At 45.5% G+C, this 15,497-nt stretch overlaps 2 protein-coding genes across 3 annotated transcripts in view; one reads left to right on the top strand and one right to left on the bottom strand.

Annotated features, from left to right (window-relative positions):
- The window catches only part of LOC135920917 (sodium-dependent glucose transporter 1A-like), a 116,310-nt gene that overhangs the window by 81,531 nt on the left and 19,282 nt on the right, over positions 1-15,497 (bottom strand). The gene's annotated exons all lie outside the window — the stretch shown is intronic.
- Positions 1,683-13,556, top strand: LOC135920895 (sodium-dependent glucose transporter 1A-like). 2 transcript variants are annotated; one of them, XM_065455157.1, is made up of 4 exons: positions 1,683-1,789; positions 3,185-3,311; positions 9,179-9,337; positions 10,303-13,556. In XM_065455157.1, the coding sequence occupies exons 3-4, from the start codon at positions 9,229-9,231 to the stop codon at positions 11,346-11,348; spliced, it is 1,155 nt and encodes a 384-aa protein (XP_065311229.1). In that variant the 5' UTR covers positions 1,683-1,789; positions 3,185-3,311; positions 9,179-9,228; the 3' UTR covers positions 11,349-13,556. The 2 variants fall into 2 exon arrangements, with proteins under 2 accessions (XP_065311229.1, XP_070378972.1); XM_070522871.1 differs by having other exon boundaries at positions 1,696-1,782.

Genomic DNA, 15,497 nt, shown 5'->3' with positions numbered 1-15,497 from the left:
CCGTATTGACGCGCTGGTGATTTCCCTGAGGTCCGAGCCAATCACCGTCGCCACTTTATGCTTATTGCCTTCTTCCCCTTTGCCGGTGTATGTTGCGGCGTCAACATACACCGTTTCGTTCCGGGTGGCCAGTGTCCTTTGCACGTACTCTGCCCTCGCCTCCCTGCGTGTCTTGTGCAGGTTTGGGTCCATATTTCTGGGTACTGGTGCTACCCTGATGGTACAGCGGTACTCGTCCGGTATTGTCATGTTATCTTGTACTTCTCGTAGGGTCGATTCGCCGCCGTACCTAACTAGAAGTCTTCTACCGGTTTCAGTTTGCTGTAGTCTTTGGAATTGTGCGATCCTTTGGGCTTCTTGCAGTTCCTCAAAGCTGTTGTGCAGCGCTAGGGCTAGAAGCTTCTCGATCGACGCTGTTTGGGGTATTTGAAGCGCCATCTTGAGTGCTTTCCTTAGGATGGTATAGATTTGGTGGATTTCGCTTTTGACACAGTTGTAGTACGGTAGGCTGTACACCACTCTGCTGACTACTAGGCTTTTTATCAGCTTGAGTGTGTCTGCCTCCTTCATGCCATATGCCCGTGATACATACATGCGTAATCGTTTAAATATCGCGCGTCTCTGCTTAGAGGTTCTGTGTTTGAATTCTGCCGTCGGAGATTTTATTATTGTTCATTTATATATTTATTGCTCACTACATTGTTGAAAATGAAGAGTTTACAAAGTCACAAAGCCGTTTGAAGCCAAAAGGGCGAAGTTTAGGCAAATCCATGTACTTCTCATAATTCCCATGCTGACGCAACGGCTCCCACTGTAGCTCCCGTACACATTAGCGCTACAGTTTCCACTAGCAATTATTGTATGGAACTATATGTGGCCAGCAACCTGCAAATATGCTTCTTATAATATGGATTTACACGATGTCTAGGATCTGCACAATATATTTTTACGTAAGATCAAGCCGGTGGTGTCCAAATCCCGATCGTGCGACGGCTTCCAATGGGTAATTCAAGTACATCTCAAATGCCATGCTTTTGTTCGTTGCATGTGCCCGAAGCGAATGCAGAAGCTGGAAACACGTCATGGACGTTGTGTTTCGAACACCACCTACAGGGTAGTAGGAAGAATGTTACGCACTTCCTTTTCTTTAATTATATGCAGAAGCACATCCTCAACCTGGCTCTTGTGTTTGACGAGGGTTTAACGTATTTTTACGTAACGTTTTCCTCGATTGCTTGAGTTTACGTGAGGTAGCACAGCGGGAGATTACGTGCAAAGCTTTACGTTTGCTTTTCTTTTTCTTTTTATCTTCGTAACTCCAGAAATGTATACAAGTACTTAACGCTCACATAAAAGACACCGCTTCCTTTGAGTACGCCGGTATCTTTACAAATGCTTTTTTATAGAAGTCTTCAGCTCAAACCTTTAGCTTAGCTTTTATGAAGAATAGCAGCAATCGAGCGCTTTTAATTTCGATATCCAAAAGTGCTACTATCACCCACACGCATAACAGTTCTACCCCGTGACTCAGACTGGCAGCAGGATCAATAAAGCGCTTATCTTTCTATTCTTCAGAGCCAGTTGAGATAAAGCATTTTGTCGCAATCGCGAAGGCAAGGTTGCCAAAGGCATGGCCCTCTCCACTTCTGCGGACGGCTGACTCCCCGTCGCAGATATCGCTTGAACAAGTGACCGCAAGTCTAGCTGAATATGCCTTCCCGCAGCAAGCTGTGGCTCGACCTGGGACGTACGTGCAACTTGAGCCTCGGAAACTTGGGAATGGTAGGAGGTGCGTTCCTTTGTTGTTCCGGTATATAGGCGACACAAAGGAATTTTTTCTTCCTCCAAGCAATCTGCATCGCTTCGGTCACAACAAATCAAGAACCCTCACCTCCAGCTCTGGTCACTCATTTAGTGCACTGTGTTTTGTAGAATTGTTCCCGAAAACTTTTCAGGTTGTTTAGCATCGGTATTCGATATTTCGGCTTTTAGATTAACCTTGTCTTATCTCTGCAAGCAGGATGTATTGCAAAAAATGTACTAGAATACAAAAGCAGTGAACAGTGCATACCAGAACGCCTTCACTCATATAGGTATATGTATACATTACTCTTCTCAAGTTGCTTGCCTTTTTACACATTTACAATCTAGCTCTCCCGGTCGCACCACTGTGATTCAATGCGAAGGGAAGGTTTCTTAGCTATCGATGCTATGTCAACATCCTTATACGAAAGAGCATACCAGGTGAACAGTGAACGCCGAATATGGGACAAAGATCCCCCCACGAGTGGCTCAACATAGTCCACCACATAGCGTTCTGCCATGGTTAAGCCCAATTGTGGGAGTCAGATGTTTTAAAATTGGCAAATTGGGGCCTCACTTCTAAGCCACCATTTAGATTCAATGAGAACGGTATATTTTATGGTGCAAATAGGACGTAAAACTAAATGAAATTAGGACAGGCTAGGAAAGAGCCTCTTGAGCAAGGATAAGATATGAAAGAGCGTTTTGAAGTTAGGATAGTACAAGACAGAGAATCTTTTAAGTAAAAACAAGACAAGAAGGAGCGTATTGAAGTAGACGCAAGAAGGAAAACAGTGCCTTAAAGTAGGTACAGGACTGAAAAGCACATCTTGAAGCCAGGACAGGATAATAAAGAGTATACAGAAGCAAGGGCAGGACAGGAAATAAGGTCTTGAGGCAGTGACAGGACAGCAAAGAACGCCATGAAGAATAGTATAGCAAAGAGCGTCTTGAAGTCAGGACAGGAGAGGAAAGAAAGTATTCAAGGCAGGGCAGGACAGGAAAGAACGTCTTGAAGTAAAGCAGGACAGCATAGAGCGTCCTGAAGTAGTGACATGACTGGAACTAGTGCCTTGAAGTAGGGACAGGAAAGGAAAGAGCGTGTCGGAGTAGGGACAGGACAGTAAAGCCTGTGTCGAGGCAATGACAGCGGAGAAGGGAAGGAGAGAGTTTCATGAAGCAAGGGCAGGAACGAGCGTCTTGAAGTAACTACAGGACAAGAAAGAGTGCCTTGCACTAGGGATGGAATAGAAAAAACGCGAAAGTTCATTTTTTTCGCACGCTTTCACATCATAACAAGTGCAAACCAACCATCCTATAGCAATAATTAGTGAACAGCATAGTTTGAATGTGCTCACTTTTTTTTGCATTTCTTGCGAAGGGCCTTCTCATCAGCATAAGAGGTGTCGCTTTGCTGGACCTGGCTGATATATATGGAACAAGCATCGCCAGCATATCCTACCTTATCACCACTTGCGGCGTGGGCATTCTCATCGGCTCTCTACTTGGTATGCTTATGCCTAAACCGATTTCTTGCCGATTTATTTTAAGTATGTGTTTGTGTATTATTTTAAACGTGCACACGTTGAAGCGTCTGTCTACGCGTGAGACGTTCAATATTTTTTGCATTAAGCAAAACTTTGGACCCTTAGTGTTATTAGAGATAATTACGCTCATCACATGCAAAACGTGAGTTACTTGCGAGGTGCATGACGCTCCGTGCATGGGCGTAGCCAGGGCAGGGTCCTTCCATTTTTTTTTCTGGTCACGAAACTGCCGCCTCAGTTGCATATAGAGCCAGCGCCCGCCGCTAGAGGCGCAACCGTGCATGAGAGGGCATGCGAACGCCGCTACCGCTGTGGTTGTTTGTGGGGCAGCCTCGGTATTCTAGCTTTCTCAACTTCGTCAACAGTCGCTTTAGTTTCACGTAACTATTTTTAACATTGGATATGCTTAAATTACTGCCTGAGTGCGTCTTCTGCCATGATATGAGCGCCCGGGACGAAAAAAAAAAGCCGCTCATAACATGGAGCTTGAGGCGGTCTCAGACCAAAAAAATAAAAAATCTGGGATTTTAAGAGCCAGAACCACGATACAATTATGAGGCATGCCTGGGGGACTCAGGATTAATTTTGACCACCTGGGATCCTTTAAAGTGCACCCAAATTTAAATAACCGTAAATAAATGTCTGAATGAGATTTAGGTAGGATTAATGCAAGACAAACTTCGCTACTATATGTCTTTATATGCACCTAAAGGTCTGCAAAGCGATGCCATTTCTGAATGACATTTAGGTAGGATTAATGCAAGACAAACTTCGCTACTAGATGACTTTAAAATGCACCTAAATTTAAATAAACGGGTGTTTAAAAGGACTCTGGCGCAATCGTCATTCTCGTTTTGCCCCGACCACTGCGCTGCGCACTTCGGTGCCCTTTCGTTTTTCTCTGGCCGAGTGGACTTTCGCTTGGCAGAGTTTTGGACGCTTTCTGGCTAGCAGAGGAGAAAAAGAAACAATGATCGCTCGCTGGCTTTCCTGTGGGGACTCGACGGATCGCAACGCGTCCGCTTGAGTGCAACCTCTCCGTAAAGCCTTGTCTCGCCGGTGTAGGATACCGAGAGTATGCGTATGCTTCTCTGTAGACCAGGCGTCTCACATTTTCTTCGATATTAATTCGGTAGCCATATTAGAGGTACTCAAAGTAGGCGTCCGATTGTGGGCGACACGCTTTCCTTCGCGGTTTTTTTTATTCATTTCGGTGGCCCCACTCCACAGAAGGAAAAAAAGACATTGTTGCGTGGCAGCAAATACACGCATGGTGAATTTCGATTTTGTTACTTCTTTTTTTGCGGAAAGTAATGGCCCACGGGACGCTTCAGTTGCCAGATACTCTTACTATATTATGGCGATAGGGATTATATGGACACTCCAGGTGCATTCCTGCTGTCGCCGTCGCTGTCGTGCTCCGTGTAAAGACCTATGTAATATCATTGCAGCGCGCCGCATGCTCTATGTGCGAGTGAAAGCGTAGACGGGTAATGGGGGCATGGGTGAGCCAACGATGGTGGCTCGTCTTGAGTGCACAATAGAGAAAAGCGGGGATGAAGCGCGCCGCCTTCCGTCGCGCGCGATACATCAGGGGTGTGTGGAGGGAGCGGGGGACGGGCCTTAGGATTCTGTGAATCTGTGATTGCGCAACATGTTTATTTGCCGCGTTTGACGGATTATATACAGTGACTTTTTTTTTTAGACACGTGGATTCATTGGAGGCCTATAGGTATGTTTCAATATCTTGTTGCGAGATTTTGTGTATACGTGCAGTGAACTATGTTTCCAGTGACACATTTTTGCCGATTTTCAAGCTGTGTCGTCACATTTGTATATTCCATTGTATACTTAAAAGGAACAGGTCTGGACACCAACCAAAAATGGTTTAAAATAGTTATTTACGTTTCGGCTCTCCCACGGGAGCCTTGTTCACAAACGTAAATAACTATTTTAAACCATTTTTGGTCGGTGTCCAGACCTCTTCCTTTTAAGTATGCATCATCCCGACCAGACGGGCTTCCGTCATACTCTCAACTTCATTCCATTGTATCTTCGCATTTCAAATGTACGAGGACGAGTGAAATGAAAGTGAGCCAACCCACCCCGCGCAATAATGGCTCGGTTCATTATCTGCGAAGGATGCGCGTAGCACACAGGCAACTCTCATTTACAAAACTGACACGCAGATTTAGGGATAAAGGCTCTTTACTGCTCTCATACAGTGGGTTGAACAAGGTTACGTGGCATAATAGACACTTCAAATATTGAACAGCGTGGTGTCGTGAAGTTTTTGGCAGCTGAAGATGTTTCCCAAAAAGAAATTAGTCGCCGTATGGATGCCGTGTACGTTGAATTTTGCATTTCATTGGCCACTGTGAAGCGTTGGAGCAGTCTGTTCAAAGAAGGACGTGAAAGTTGCAAAGACGATCCAAGACCGGGCCAAAGCCACTGTGCAATCACCCCCAACACAACTGCAAAAGTTGATGAGCTGAGTACCAGAATGGGGTATAAGCATTGATGAACTCGCAGAGCATGTGAACATCTATCACGGTTCGGTTAACACCATAATTAATGAACATCTCGGTTATCGGCTCTTGTCTGCGCAATGGATGCCAAAGATTTTGAACCACCGCCAGAAGACGGAGAGGTTCGGCGCTGCCTTGACTCACCTGATCCAATATCAAAATGAGGGTGACGACTTCTTGTCTGCAGTTGTGACCGGGAACAAATAATGGTGCCACTACTACGAATCCTCAAACGCGACGACAAGGCTTAAGTTGAAACTTTCGAATTCACCACACCCAAAGAAAGCAAAGGCCACGATTTCCGCCGGAAAGATTGACTTTTTTTTGCGATCGTAAGGAGCCATTACTGATCGAATTTGCCAAATATGGAGATACTATCAATCATTTCCGATATTATGAAACGTCGGATCGGCTTCGTGTCGCAATCAAGGACAAATGACGTGGAAAATTCACGAATGGGGAATTTTGGGGCAGTTGAAGAAACACAGCTCAAGGGAACCAGATTCGTGTCGGACGATGACGTGAAAGAGTCAGTTACAGACTGTTTGAAGCTGCAACGCAAGAAGTTTTGTGAGACGGGAATCACATGACTCGATAGCCAGTGGGACAAATGTGTAAATGCTCATGGAGACTTCTTTTAAATGAAGTATCTCGTTTGTCATACGTTCGCTTTCGCTCACTTTCATTTGACTCGACCTTGGGTACTTTGCAGAACTCCTGTTTTTATATGTGCTCTCTGTTGCGACTATTATTTCGGTGCAATTGCTCACAATACACGACCAGTGACAGCTGCTCCTGCGCAATACATTGGAACAAAGGGCAGCGTCTTTTTTCCCTGGCTGTTGCATATGTACAAAAATGTAGACAAGCTTCTTGAATGACAAAGTTTCATTAAAACATTTGACCTCAACTTGTTCATTTCACGCCCTTTACATTTTACATATCAGCGGCATGCACTTCGTTGCTGATTTCGAACTGATATAGTTCTAAAGTTCGTGTGTTATTTTCTTTACTTATTAAATAGGCAAAAACGTGGAATTATTCAGTTATTTCGGGCGCAATTATTGGGACATAAGAGCATAAACTTTTATGAAAAACTTCATAGTTTACTTGTCTTGACAGTGCGTAGCGTTTGAGAATTTGTTTGCAGTATCTTTGGCAATGGCAATGCAGTTATTATTCATGTATTTGGTCCCTTGACAAATTTTATAAGGAGGAGGCCAAGATGCAATGTAAGCCCACCCCCGAACGAAATTTCTGGCTACGCCACTGGCTCCGTGACAGTGTCTCACGGGCGCGATAGAAGCATGGATCAGCTCGCTGCTAGCAAGTAAACAGGGCAGAGAATAGGTATATAAAAATAATAAGTACACCTTCTGCCTTTATGCCCGTTATCCATGCATTGTGTTCTAGGACTAATCATTTCATGAAAAAAATTCCGCTGGAGCCCATCTACCGCCGCATGTCGACAGTAATGCGATTAGCAGTGAAGCAGTGTAGTGACACACCGCGTTGCCAACGCCGAAACGAGCTGAGCATGAGGCGTGTATGCAGCCGGGCTCCTCTCTTCCCACTGAACACGATGCGCCATCTGGCGGCTCCACCATGAAGTCCACACATGACGCATCTGTGAATACATATTCAGATAAGGCGTGTGTTCGATTTGGCCCAGCACCCGATAAATTTTTAGTATATTTATTGTTATTGAAGAGCGGATCACACAGCAACACATGCCCAGTGATCCAAGTTGGCGTGAAAGAGGTTCATTGAACAGTGGCACGTGCCCCAGTGGCATATACCCAGTGATAGAAGCTGGCGGGTCCAACGGTTGGTTTTGAAACCTGTTCACTTGTCACAGCAACGCAATGCGAACCCGTGTGGCTGTGAATACATATTCAGATAAGGCGTGTGTTCGATTTCGTCCAGCACCAGATAAATTTTGAGTATCTTTATTGTTGTTGAAGAGCGGATCACACAGCAGCACATGCCCAGTGATCCAAGTTGGCGTGAAAGAGGTTCATTGAACAGTGGCACAAGCCCCAGTGGCATAAACCCAGTGATCAAAGTTGGCTGGTCCGATGGTTCGTTTTGAAACCTGTTCACTTGTCACAGCAATGCAATGCGAACCCCATGGACTATACCCAGTGATCGACGTTGACGGGAAAACGGCTGCAGACTGCTAGAGGGTTTAGCTGGTATATAGCCCGCAGAACGTGCGTGAAGTATCCTAGGAACACTAATCACATAAAAGTTTGATGCGAGTCCAGTGTTGAGCAATAATTTGTGTCGCGGTACGGTGCACTCTCCCGACTGCTTCAGCCCAATGACTTTGAAGACGCTATCGCACTTCCTGATGCGCTTTCACGTTCTGGGTTCTAGACAGAACTAGTGGTGCGAAAGTGTGTCCGCCAGTGAGTTAAAAAGATTCAGTTATCTTTACGTTCTCTTTTATTTGCGTGGGTAATCTGTTTATTTATCATAAACATATGCACACACACGTGCCCACACGCACGCACACATCCATGCATTATCTCGTTTAGTTTTCCCAATATCATGATCAACCTCAATACTTACGCCAGAAGTGTAGCCAGTTGGACTCACGCTTTCTCTCTGTAGCCAAAGTACTTGATCCAAACTCATACCACGTTAAACAGACGGCAACCTAATAATTAATTGTTTTGATTTATGTTTGTCACTATTGTTGCGCACTATACTTATACGGAATGTTTGCTCCTAGTTTTCTTCCCTAGTAAACCAAATGGTTGCGTGTGGGCGAGTGTGTGTGTTTGCAATGCCTCCAGCTTTGTGCCATCGTGATCTTTCTTTCGTGCACCATGTATTCTGCTGTCTTTCTTCTTTTTCAGTTGAACAAGTGCATTTATTGCATTGTTGTGAACTTCCATTCCTTTACTCATGTTTTTACTAGACGCTTCTCTTGTTGGCTTTCTTTCTCTTCTTGGTATCGATTTCCCATTCTTCCGTTAGCTTTGTGTCTCTGTTGAACCTATGTACGACTGCGTTATAGTGAAAAAAATTGTAGCGTTCATTTCTTCACTGTGTTTTAGGCTGATTGATTCTAATGTAGTTTACATTTCTATTTGACTAAACTTATGAAACAGAACAAAAATTCGCCTGAACAATTTATCTTCCGACACTTCACGACTGCAGTGTCAAAAATGGACCGCAAACATATGCCCCTTTTACAAGCATTACATAGCTCAGAGCTTACTCGCTTCACTTGTTGTTTAATCCTGCAACGTTCTTTGTTTCATTATTGTCTTTTAATTTACTCGTTCATAGGAGGCAAGCTACACGACACGTACAACACGCAGTTGGTCTCAATCGTGGCAATGGCAGCGACCTGCGTCACAGCGACCATGATTCCACTCAGTGGCATCCTAGCACTGGCACACGTTACCATGTTTCTCTGTGGACTGAGCGTGGCTGCGTTTGCGACTGGTGAGCATTAGAAAAATGTGGGCGGGAAATAGGCTTCATATAGGCGAGCTCTAAAAACAATTTTAGCGCCATTTGGCAACTCTCTTGCGGAAGTAACCGACGATCTTTTTTTTCCATCTGTTTCACTTCTCCTGCATTCTCAAATGAAGTACGTTCCCTGTGATTAGGCTCATGCAGAGTAACCGCTCCCCATTTGGTAGTACCAGTTGAATATGCAACAATCAGTTGTGTATGCAACAAGCAAATGGAGTTGAATGTGCAGCAAGAAGTAATTCCCATAAAACTTATTGCCACTATTCACTTTGTACTAATGCAAAAATATGCTAAGAATCGCAATGCATTTTTGTCGTTACTGTCGTTTTCTCCATAGAATTAACTATGTAGTGAAGGAAGACGATGGAAAGCGAAAGCCGGTTACATATTTGATTTCGCTATAGCAACCCACAGCGCCAGAAAGTAAAAGAAGTCGTGATGAAGTGAATAATGCATTGCACATCGTCGTACATTGTACGCCGATCAGATCGACTTTGGTTCGCCATGTTTCTGTGCATTGGTAGAGAAAACTAACAATATGTTTAAAGGTACGCGATAACCACATTTTGGCGATGGCGTTGTGCTGCTTAGCACGACGTCGCGGTTTCGGTTACCGGCAGCTGCGGCTGTATCCCGATGCTGTCGGTGTGCAAAAACACTTGTTTATTGAAGTCAACACTAAGAAATCAAAGCCGAAGAGTCCCAATTAGACCGGAACCCACCACTGTGGCCGCTCTCATAATTCAGTGGGCAGTTTTGCGATCTTGTTCCATTAAAAAGGATACTAGTGATGCTGCCCCAAGTGTCACAGTATTCCCCGTAATGAATTACCAATTTATTTTATGGTGTATTAACAAGGAGGCTGCTGAATACAATGCAAGAACCTTCACTTCGATACCAGGAGACCAAACTGTTGTGTCCTTTGGGTGCAGGTGCGAACGTCTGGATCATCAGGATGTGGACAGATAACAGCAGCCCGGCTCTGCAACTCTACCACTTCGCCTTCGGTATCGGCGGTCTCCTGGGTCCGTTCATCGCGCGACCATTCCTGTCCAACAGCGACGATGGCAATGCGACCGCACCGAACACTACCGACAACGCATACCTGACCCAGAACAGCATCGCTTACCCGCCCGTCGACCTGGTAGATCTGGCCAACAGCTCCGCCGCTCAAAATGGCACGGGCGAGTCGAGCGTTTACTACGCATTCGGCATCGTCGGTGCATTTTATTTGGTTCTGACTGTTTCTATGATCGTGCTTTACATTATAGACACTGCGGACTTCAAACCTGCAGTACCTGAAGGCGAGGGCTTCGCGCCAGATGAAGAACCGCGTAGCCCTGCCCACTTTACCCGAATCATTCTGGCAACAATGTGCGTCTACATAGGTATCTACGTAGCACTCGAGTGTACCACATCCCAGATGGTGGCCTCGTTTGCAGTCAAGAGCCAGCTCCACTTCTCGAAGTCGTTGGCTTCTCGCGTCGAATCCATGTTCTTCTTCTCCTTCGCCGCCAGCCGCCTCACTGTGAGCCTGATTACACTCAAACTTTCCGCCTTCTGGATCCTAGTTTCAGCGCACGTCATTCTCCTACCCACGGCCGTAACGCTCGCGCTACTGGGTTCCAGCAGGCCCACGGTGCTCTGGCTCACCAGCGCTCTCTTTGGTGTCGGACAAGGACTGATCTACGCCGCTTTGATATCCTGGACGTCCGGGCACATCAATCTAAACAACAAGATGATGTCTATAGCTGCTGTCACCGAAGGCATCGGATCAATGACAGCGCCGGTTATTGTAGGCCAATTTCTGGACAGTGACCCTAACGTGTTCCTTTATGTCTGTCTAACGACTGTTGCGTTGTGTGCGGTTACTTTCGCTTCTATGTACATCTACTTAAGAAGAACGCGACGCCGAAGCGATGACAAAGAACTGCTAGTAAACGAAGCTGACAGCGACCATAATGACAGGTTTCAATAGCCTTTGGAGGTGCGTTATCAACATGTGTTGTCATACTGCGACTTTAAGTGAACAACGAGTCAACCCTAATTATCGCATCGAATGGGCAGGGCAGTCTTCAAACGACAATATATGACAGCCTTGTAATGTCCGTTGCAAGCTATTAAGCGGATATTTTAACAGAAAGGGACGCAAACATTCCGGAAATACCGCAAGCCTAGAAGTCCCTGCAACCATTTATAGACTTTCATTCACGTATGCTCGCCCCTAGTGCTCTTCATTTCCCCATCTGTGTTTTTATCCCTATATCCCCTTTGCTCTGTGTAGGGTAGCAAACTGTAAGTTCGTCTAGTTAAACTACCCATCTTTCCTTTCTTTATCCATCTGTCTCTTGCTCTTTAGCGCCAATACAGCGTTTGTGTAAATAAAATATAAATAAAAGCGTTGCTAGTGTGAGAAGGGAAGATCTTCGTGCAATAACTACATTTGCACTCCGGCCTTATTTTCTTTCCAGTCCAAGATGATCTTGTCAGAGCTGGCTGTAATGCTGCGGTAGTAAGTAAAGGTATACAATCTAAATAGTCTAATAAATCTTAGCCTTTCAGAATAATAAGCAGTGTTGCGCAAAACATCCTCATTTTTCACGCCTCCCGCTCAACCTTTTTGGAGCGCGTCGCTCTAACTGCCGTGAAATTGCTATGTGCTCATCAAAAAGTAACGATACACGCACAAGCCCTCTCCATCTCACCAAACAACCAGTATTCATAGATTGCGGATACGTTCCGGTTTTGTCATTAAAAAATGTGTTGTAATAGAAACAACGGATCGTATGTTCTTATACGCTCGAAAAGTAAATTCCTTGCTCAAAGCAGCGTCTTGCGTTGCCATTTTCATTTCACTTTTTCCTAGCTTCGAATTGAATTTGTGTGCTTTTTGATCACAAGCCATGGATGCTGTACTACTGCTTTAGTCCAGCCTGAGCGAAGTTATAAGCTGAATTTGACATCTTCCATCATAAATGAATATGTGCCTAAGTTTGCCAGGTTAAGGTTTTACCAATATAGCGTGCACGACTTATGGTAAACCTTTATCGTACCGCGTACCAGAATGTGCGACGAGTTTCTATCAGGATGTATAATCTTTCAGTGCATTCTAAGTAATGCTTCGAACATTGGCAGTTGAGATAAACTGGCTTTTTTTGCCGATACCTTCTTTACTGAATTTTGCAATATTCAGCTACAGGATGCTTATCTGAAATGTACTCAGAAATTTAATTATGAAAGTAAGAGCATATGTGTTAAATGAAGAATTGAGGCCGGCAAGTGTTTAAGGTGGCTGCGCGCATACGGCCGGGTGTGTGATGAGACCCATTCTATCCTGGCTAGCGAGGAGGCGAGAGGGTCAGTAAAAGCAGGGAGGTTGACTACAATTTGTTTATGTGGCCACCAGAAAGAGACACAATAGCAGAAAACGAGCTAATGCGAGCGAGGTCGTTGATACCGAAGGGCATGCGCACATATGTTGAAGCTCTGACTCGACGCTTGCAGGATTTTTGTATTTTCAGCAGGTGAATGCGTCCCTTGCCGCCAGTTGAAACATTGGTATTGATGCTTTGTGTACTCCTCTATCATTTCATACGGTCTGCCTCAATTAAAGAAAGAGGAAAACTAACGCTTTCTGTGCTGTCGATCATGTGATATACTGCTGCACATTCGGGCTAGTCTGCTTAAGGTTACCAAATGTTTGTTCTTGTTTTAGCTGACTACCTCCTACGGCTGCAAATTTTCTTATTTCATCATGCCATCTCATCTTCGGCTGTAATCGGGTGTGCTTGCCTTCCCTTGGCACACATTCTCTTATCTCAGAAGACCACATGTTGCCAGCTTTTCCGATTAAAAGGTCTGCCCTACTTTATTTACTCCCTTTAAATGGCCCTTCACCAGGGCTGGACATTTTGGGCTGACAAGCGCCGTGCCTACAATGCGCGCTAACGATCGTATCTGCTAAGTATTACGTCGCTACGCGCCGCGGAAAGAGCTGAAATTTCAAACCGAACGCCGTTTGCCCTTCTCTCGGGCGCCGTGCTCCCAGCTGGAGAGTCAACGCATATCGCACAAGCGGGCGTACGTACATCGCACTGCTGTGACGTCGCTCGTAGTGAGACGTGATTTCGCGAATTATGCAAGGCAACATCTGTTATTTGTGTAATCTGTCGCTTCAGTAGACGAAATAAAGTTCAGAGAAATAATAAAATGCACAAGCCGAATGTTTGCGTATTCTTGTTTTACTTCGCACCACAGCGGGAGAGACGTACTTCCGTTTCGTCTGCTTGTTCTCACTTCGTGCAGTCGCGCGCGCAGACAACGAAACTATGTCATCTTCTAGCGCGTTCCAGCGCGCGATCATGCTCTGTGATTCGCTTGTAACTGGTGTTCTCGTGCGCTGTGCGAAACGAGACAAACGCCAGAGCTCGCGCGCGACGCTGCCAAGGGAAGTGCGCCGGGCAGCAAAAAAGTGAGGAGAAAGAAAAAATGAAGGCGGGGCCCGCGACGTATGCGTCACGCGATCTTCGAACTCCGACATGGGAGAATGCAGGGAAGGAACTTCGCTTGCGGAGGCTAGACGGGGCAAGTGGATAGGGTGTCTCTCTTGGCAGTGGCCCTCGCCTCCTGAAATCACGGGTTCGTGGCACTCATGTCTTTCAGCTTGTTTATTAATAAACTAATTTGAAAAATTGGTTTATTTTGGTATCAGAATTTTTGGGAACTATTTTGGGATCAGAATTGCGCTTTCATGATCAAGACTCCGTGGGTGTGCCGATTTGACATGATTCCTTAAATAATTCGAGGAACGGTCCGGCCGAAGTGTCCATGGAATACGGCCCTTTTTTTAAATAAATAACTTTGTTCTTGTTTTTTTTTTCAAAACAGCCATTGAGAGGAAAATGAGAAAAGAAGAATGAGAAAAAGCTGCGCCAACTACAACTCATTCATTCGTCTGGGATTGTAAGCGTTCTAACACGGATTTTCACGCATAAAACATCGATGGAGGCATGTAGCTTTCTTTTCTTTATTATTTTCGTCAAACTAAGTGAACTAATTGAATTTCATGTGAGCTTTCCAGGTGAGCTGACAAGGATAGGTCACACGTAGCTCTCGCGTTTTCTTGTTTTGTTTTTGTTTTTGTCTCTCTTTTGTCAAATGGCATAAACTGGCACCACATGAAAATGGCGTCGCATGCATATCTGAAAGCTACACTACGGATCACCGGTTTTTGTTCCACACAAGATTACCTCGTAAGGATCCCTTTTCACGCGTAGGAAGTTGTGAGACTGATTTGCTATAGAAACTTGTTTCGTTTTAATCTTGCTACTCCAGTTGCCTTCAGTAAAATTTTCCTCTTCCCCGGATTCTTCTTTCTTGTTGTTTTCGTTCGTTCTCTGCTTTTCCTAAGCCTCTGCACTGTTCTCTGCTTCGGTATTCTGGGACTAAAGATGCTGGATGTCAATAATTTGAACTGAATTTATTTACAGGCAGACACCAACGGCTTACACTGGGCATATAGTAAACAAGGAAACCGAGTTCACACTAACGAATGCTTCTGAGCAAAGCCTTCGGCGCAGTCCGTCGCCCCGATCGGGCACTTCACGAGATCGGTCCGTTGTCTCTCAAGTCTCAGACCACACTGCCCGCTCAGCCGCGCAGATTCTAACCCCCAGCCACAGGAGCATGTGTCCGGGCTCGGGCCAGCCGAGCCGCCCGCGCCGCCTCGGCCCGACCCAAACTCTCCCCAAGGACTCCCTTCTCCAGGTGCCGCTACAGTGGCTCGCTGCGCGATTTATGGCACTCGCCAGAACCAGTGCGCGAGAACCCCTGGCGCTCCCTTTCTCGCCTAACAGCGTCCGGCCACCGCCTTTCCCAAAGCAGGCGCTGTCTGGAAGCTGCTCGGGTGCGAGCCAACAGCACAACATTGCAATGCAACTGATACACAAAGAGAGAGTGGACCCCAGAGAAGTCGAGCAAGCACACACTTCAACCAAACAGAAAGAATGCACACATGAGCTCAACCAAGGCGAACATTCACAACGACCTTACACGTTACCCTCCCCCTTTCCTTTTTAGGAGTAACGAGAGAAAGTAAGTACAAAAGTAAAGATATGAAATTCCCGCT

This window comes from Dermacentor albipictus, chromosome 8 (assembly GCF_038994185.2).
Source record: "Dermacentor albipictus isolate Rhodes 1998 colony chromosome 8, USDA_Dalb.pri_finalv2, whole genome shotgun sequence".
Lineage (NCBI taxonomy): Eukaryota > Metazoa > Arthropoda > Arachnida > Ixodida > Ixodidae > Dermacentor > Dermacentor albipictus.
The sequence above is the reverse complement of the archived record's forward strand: the minus strand, read 5'-3'. Positions and strand labels throughout refer to the sequence as shown.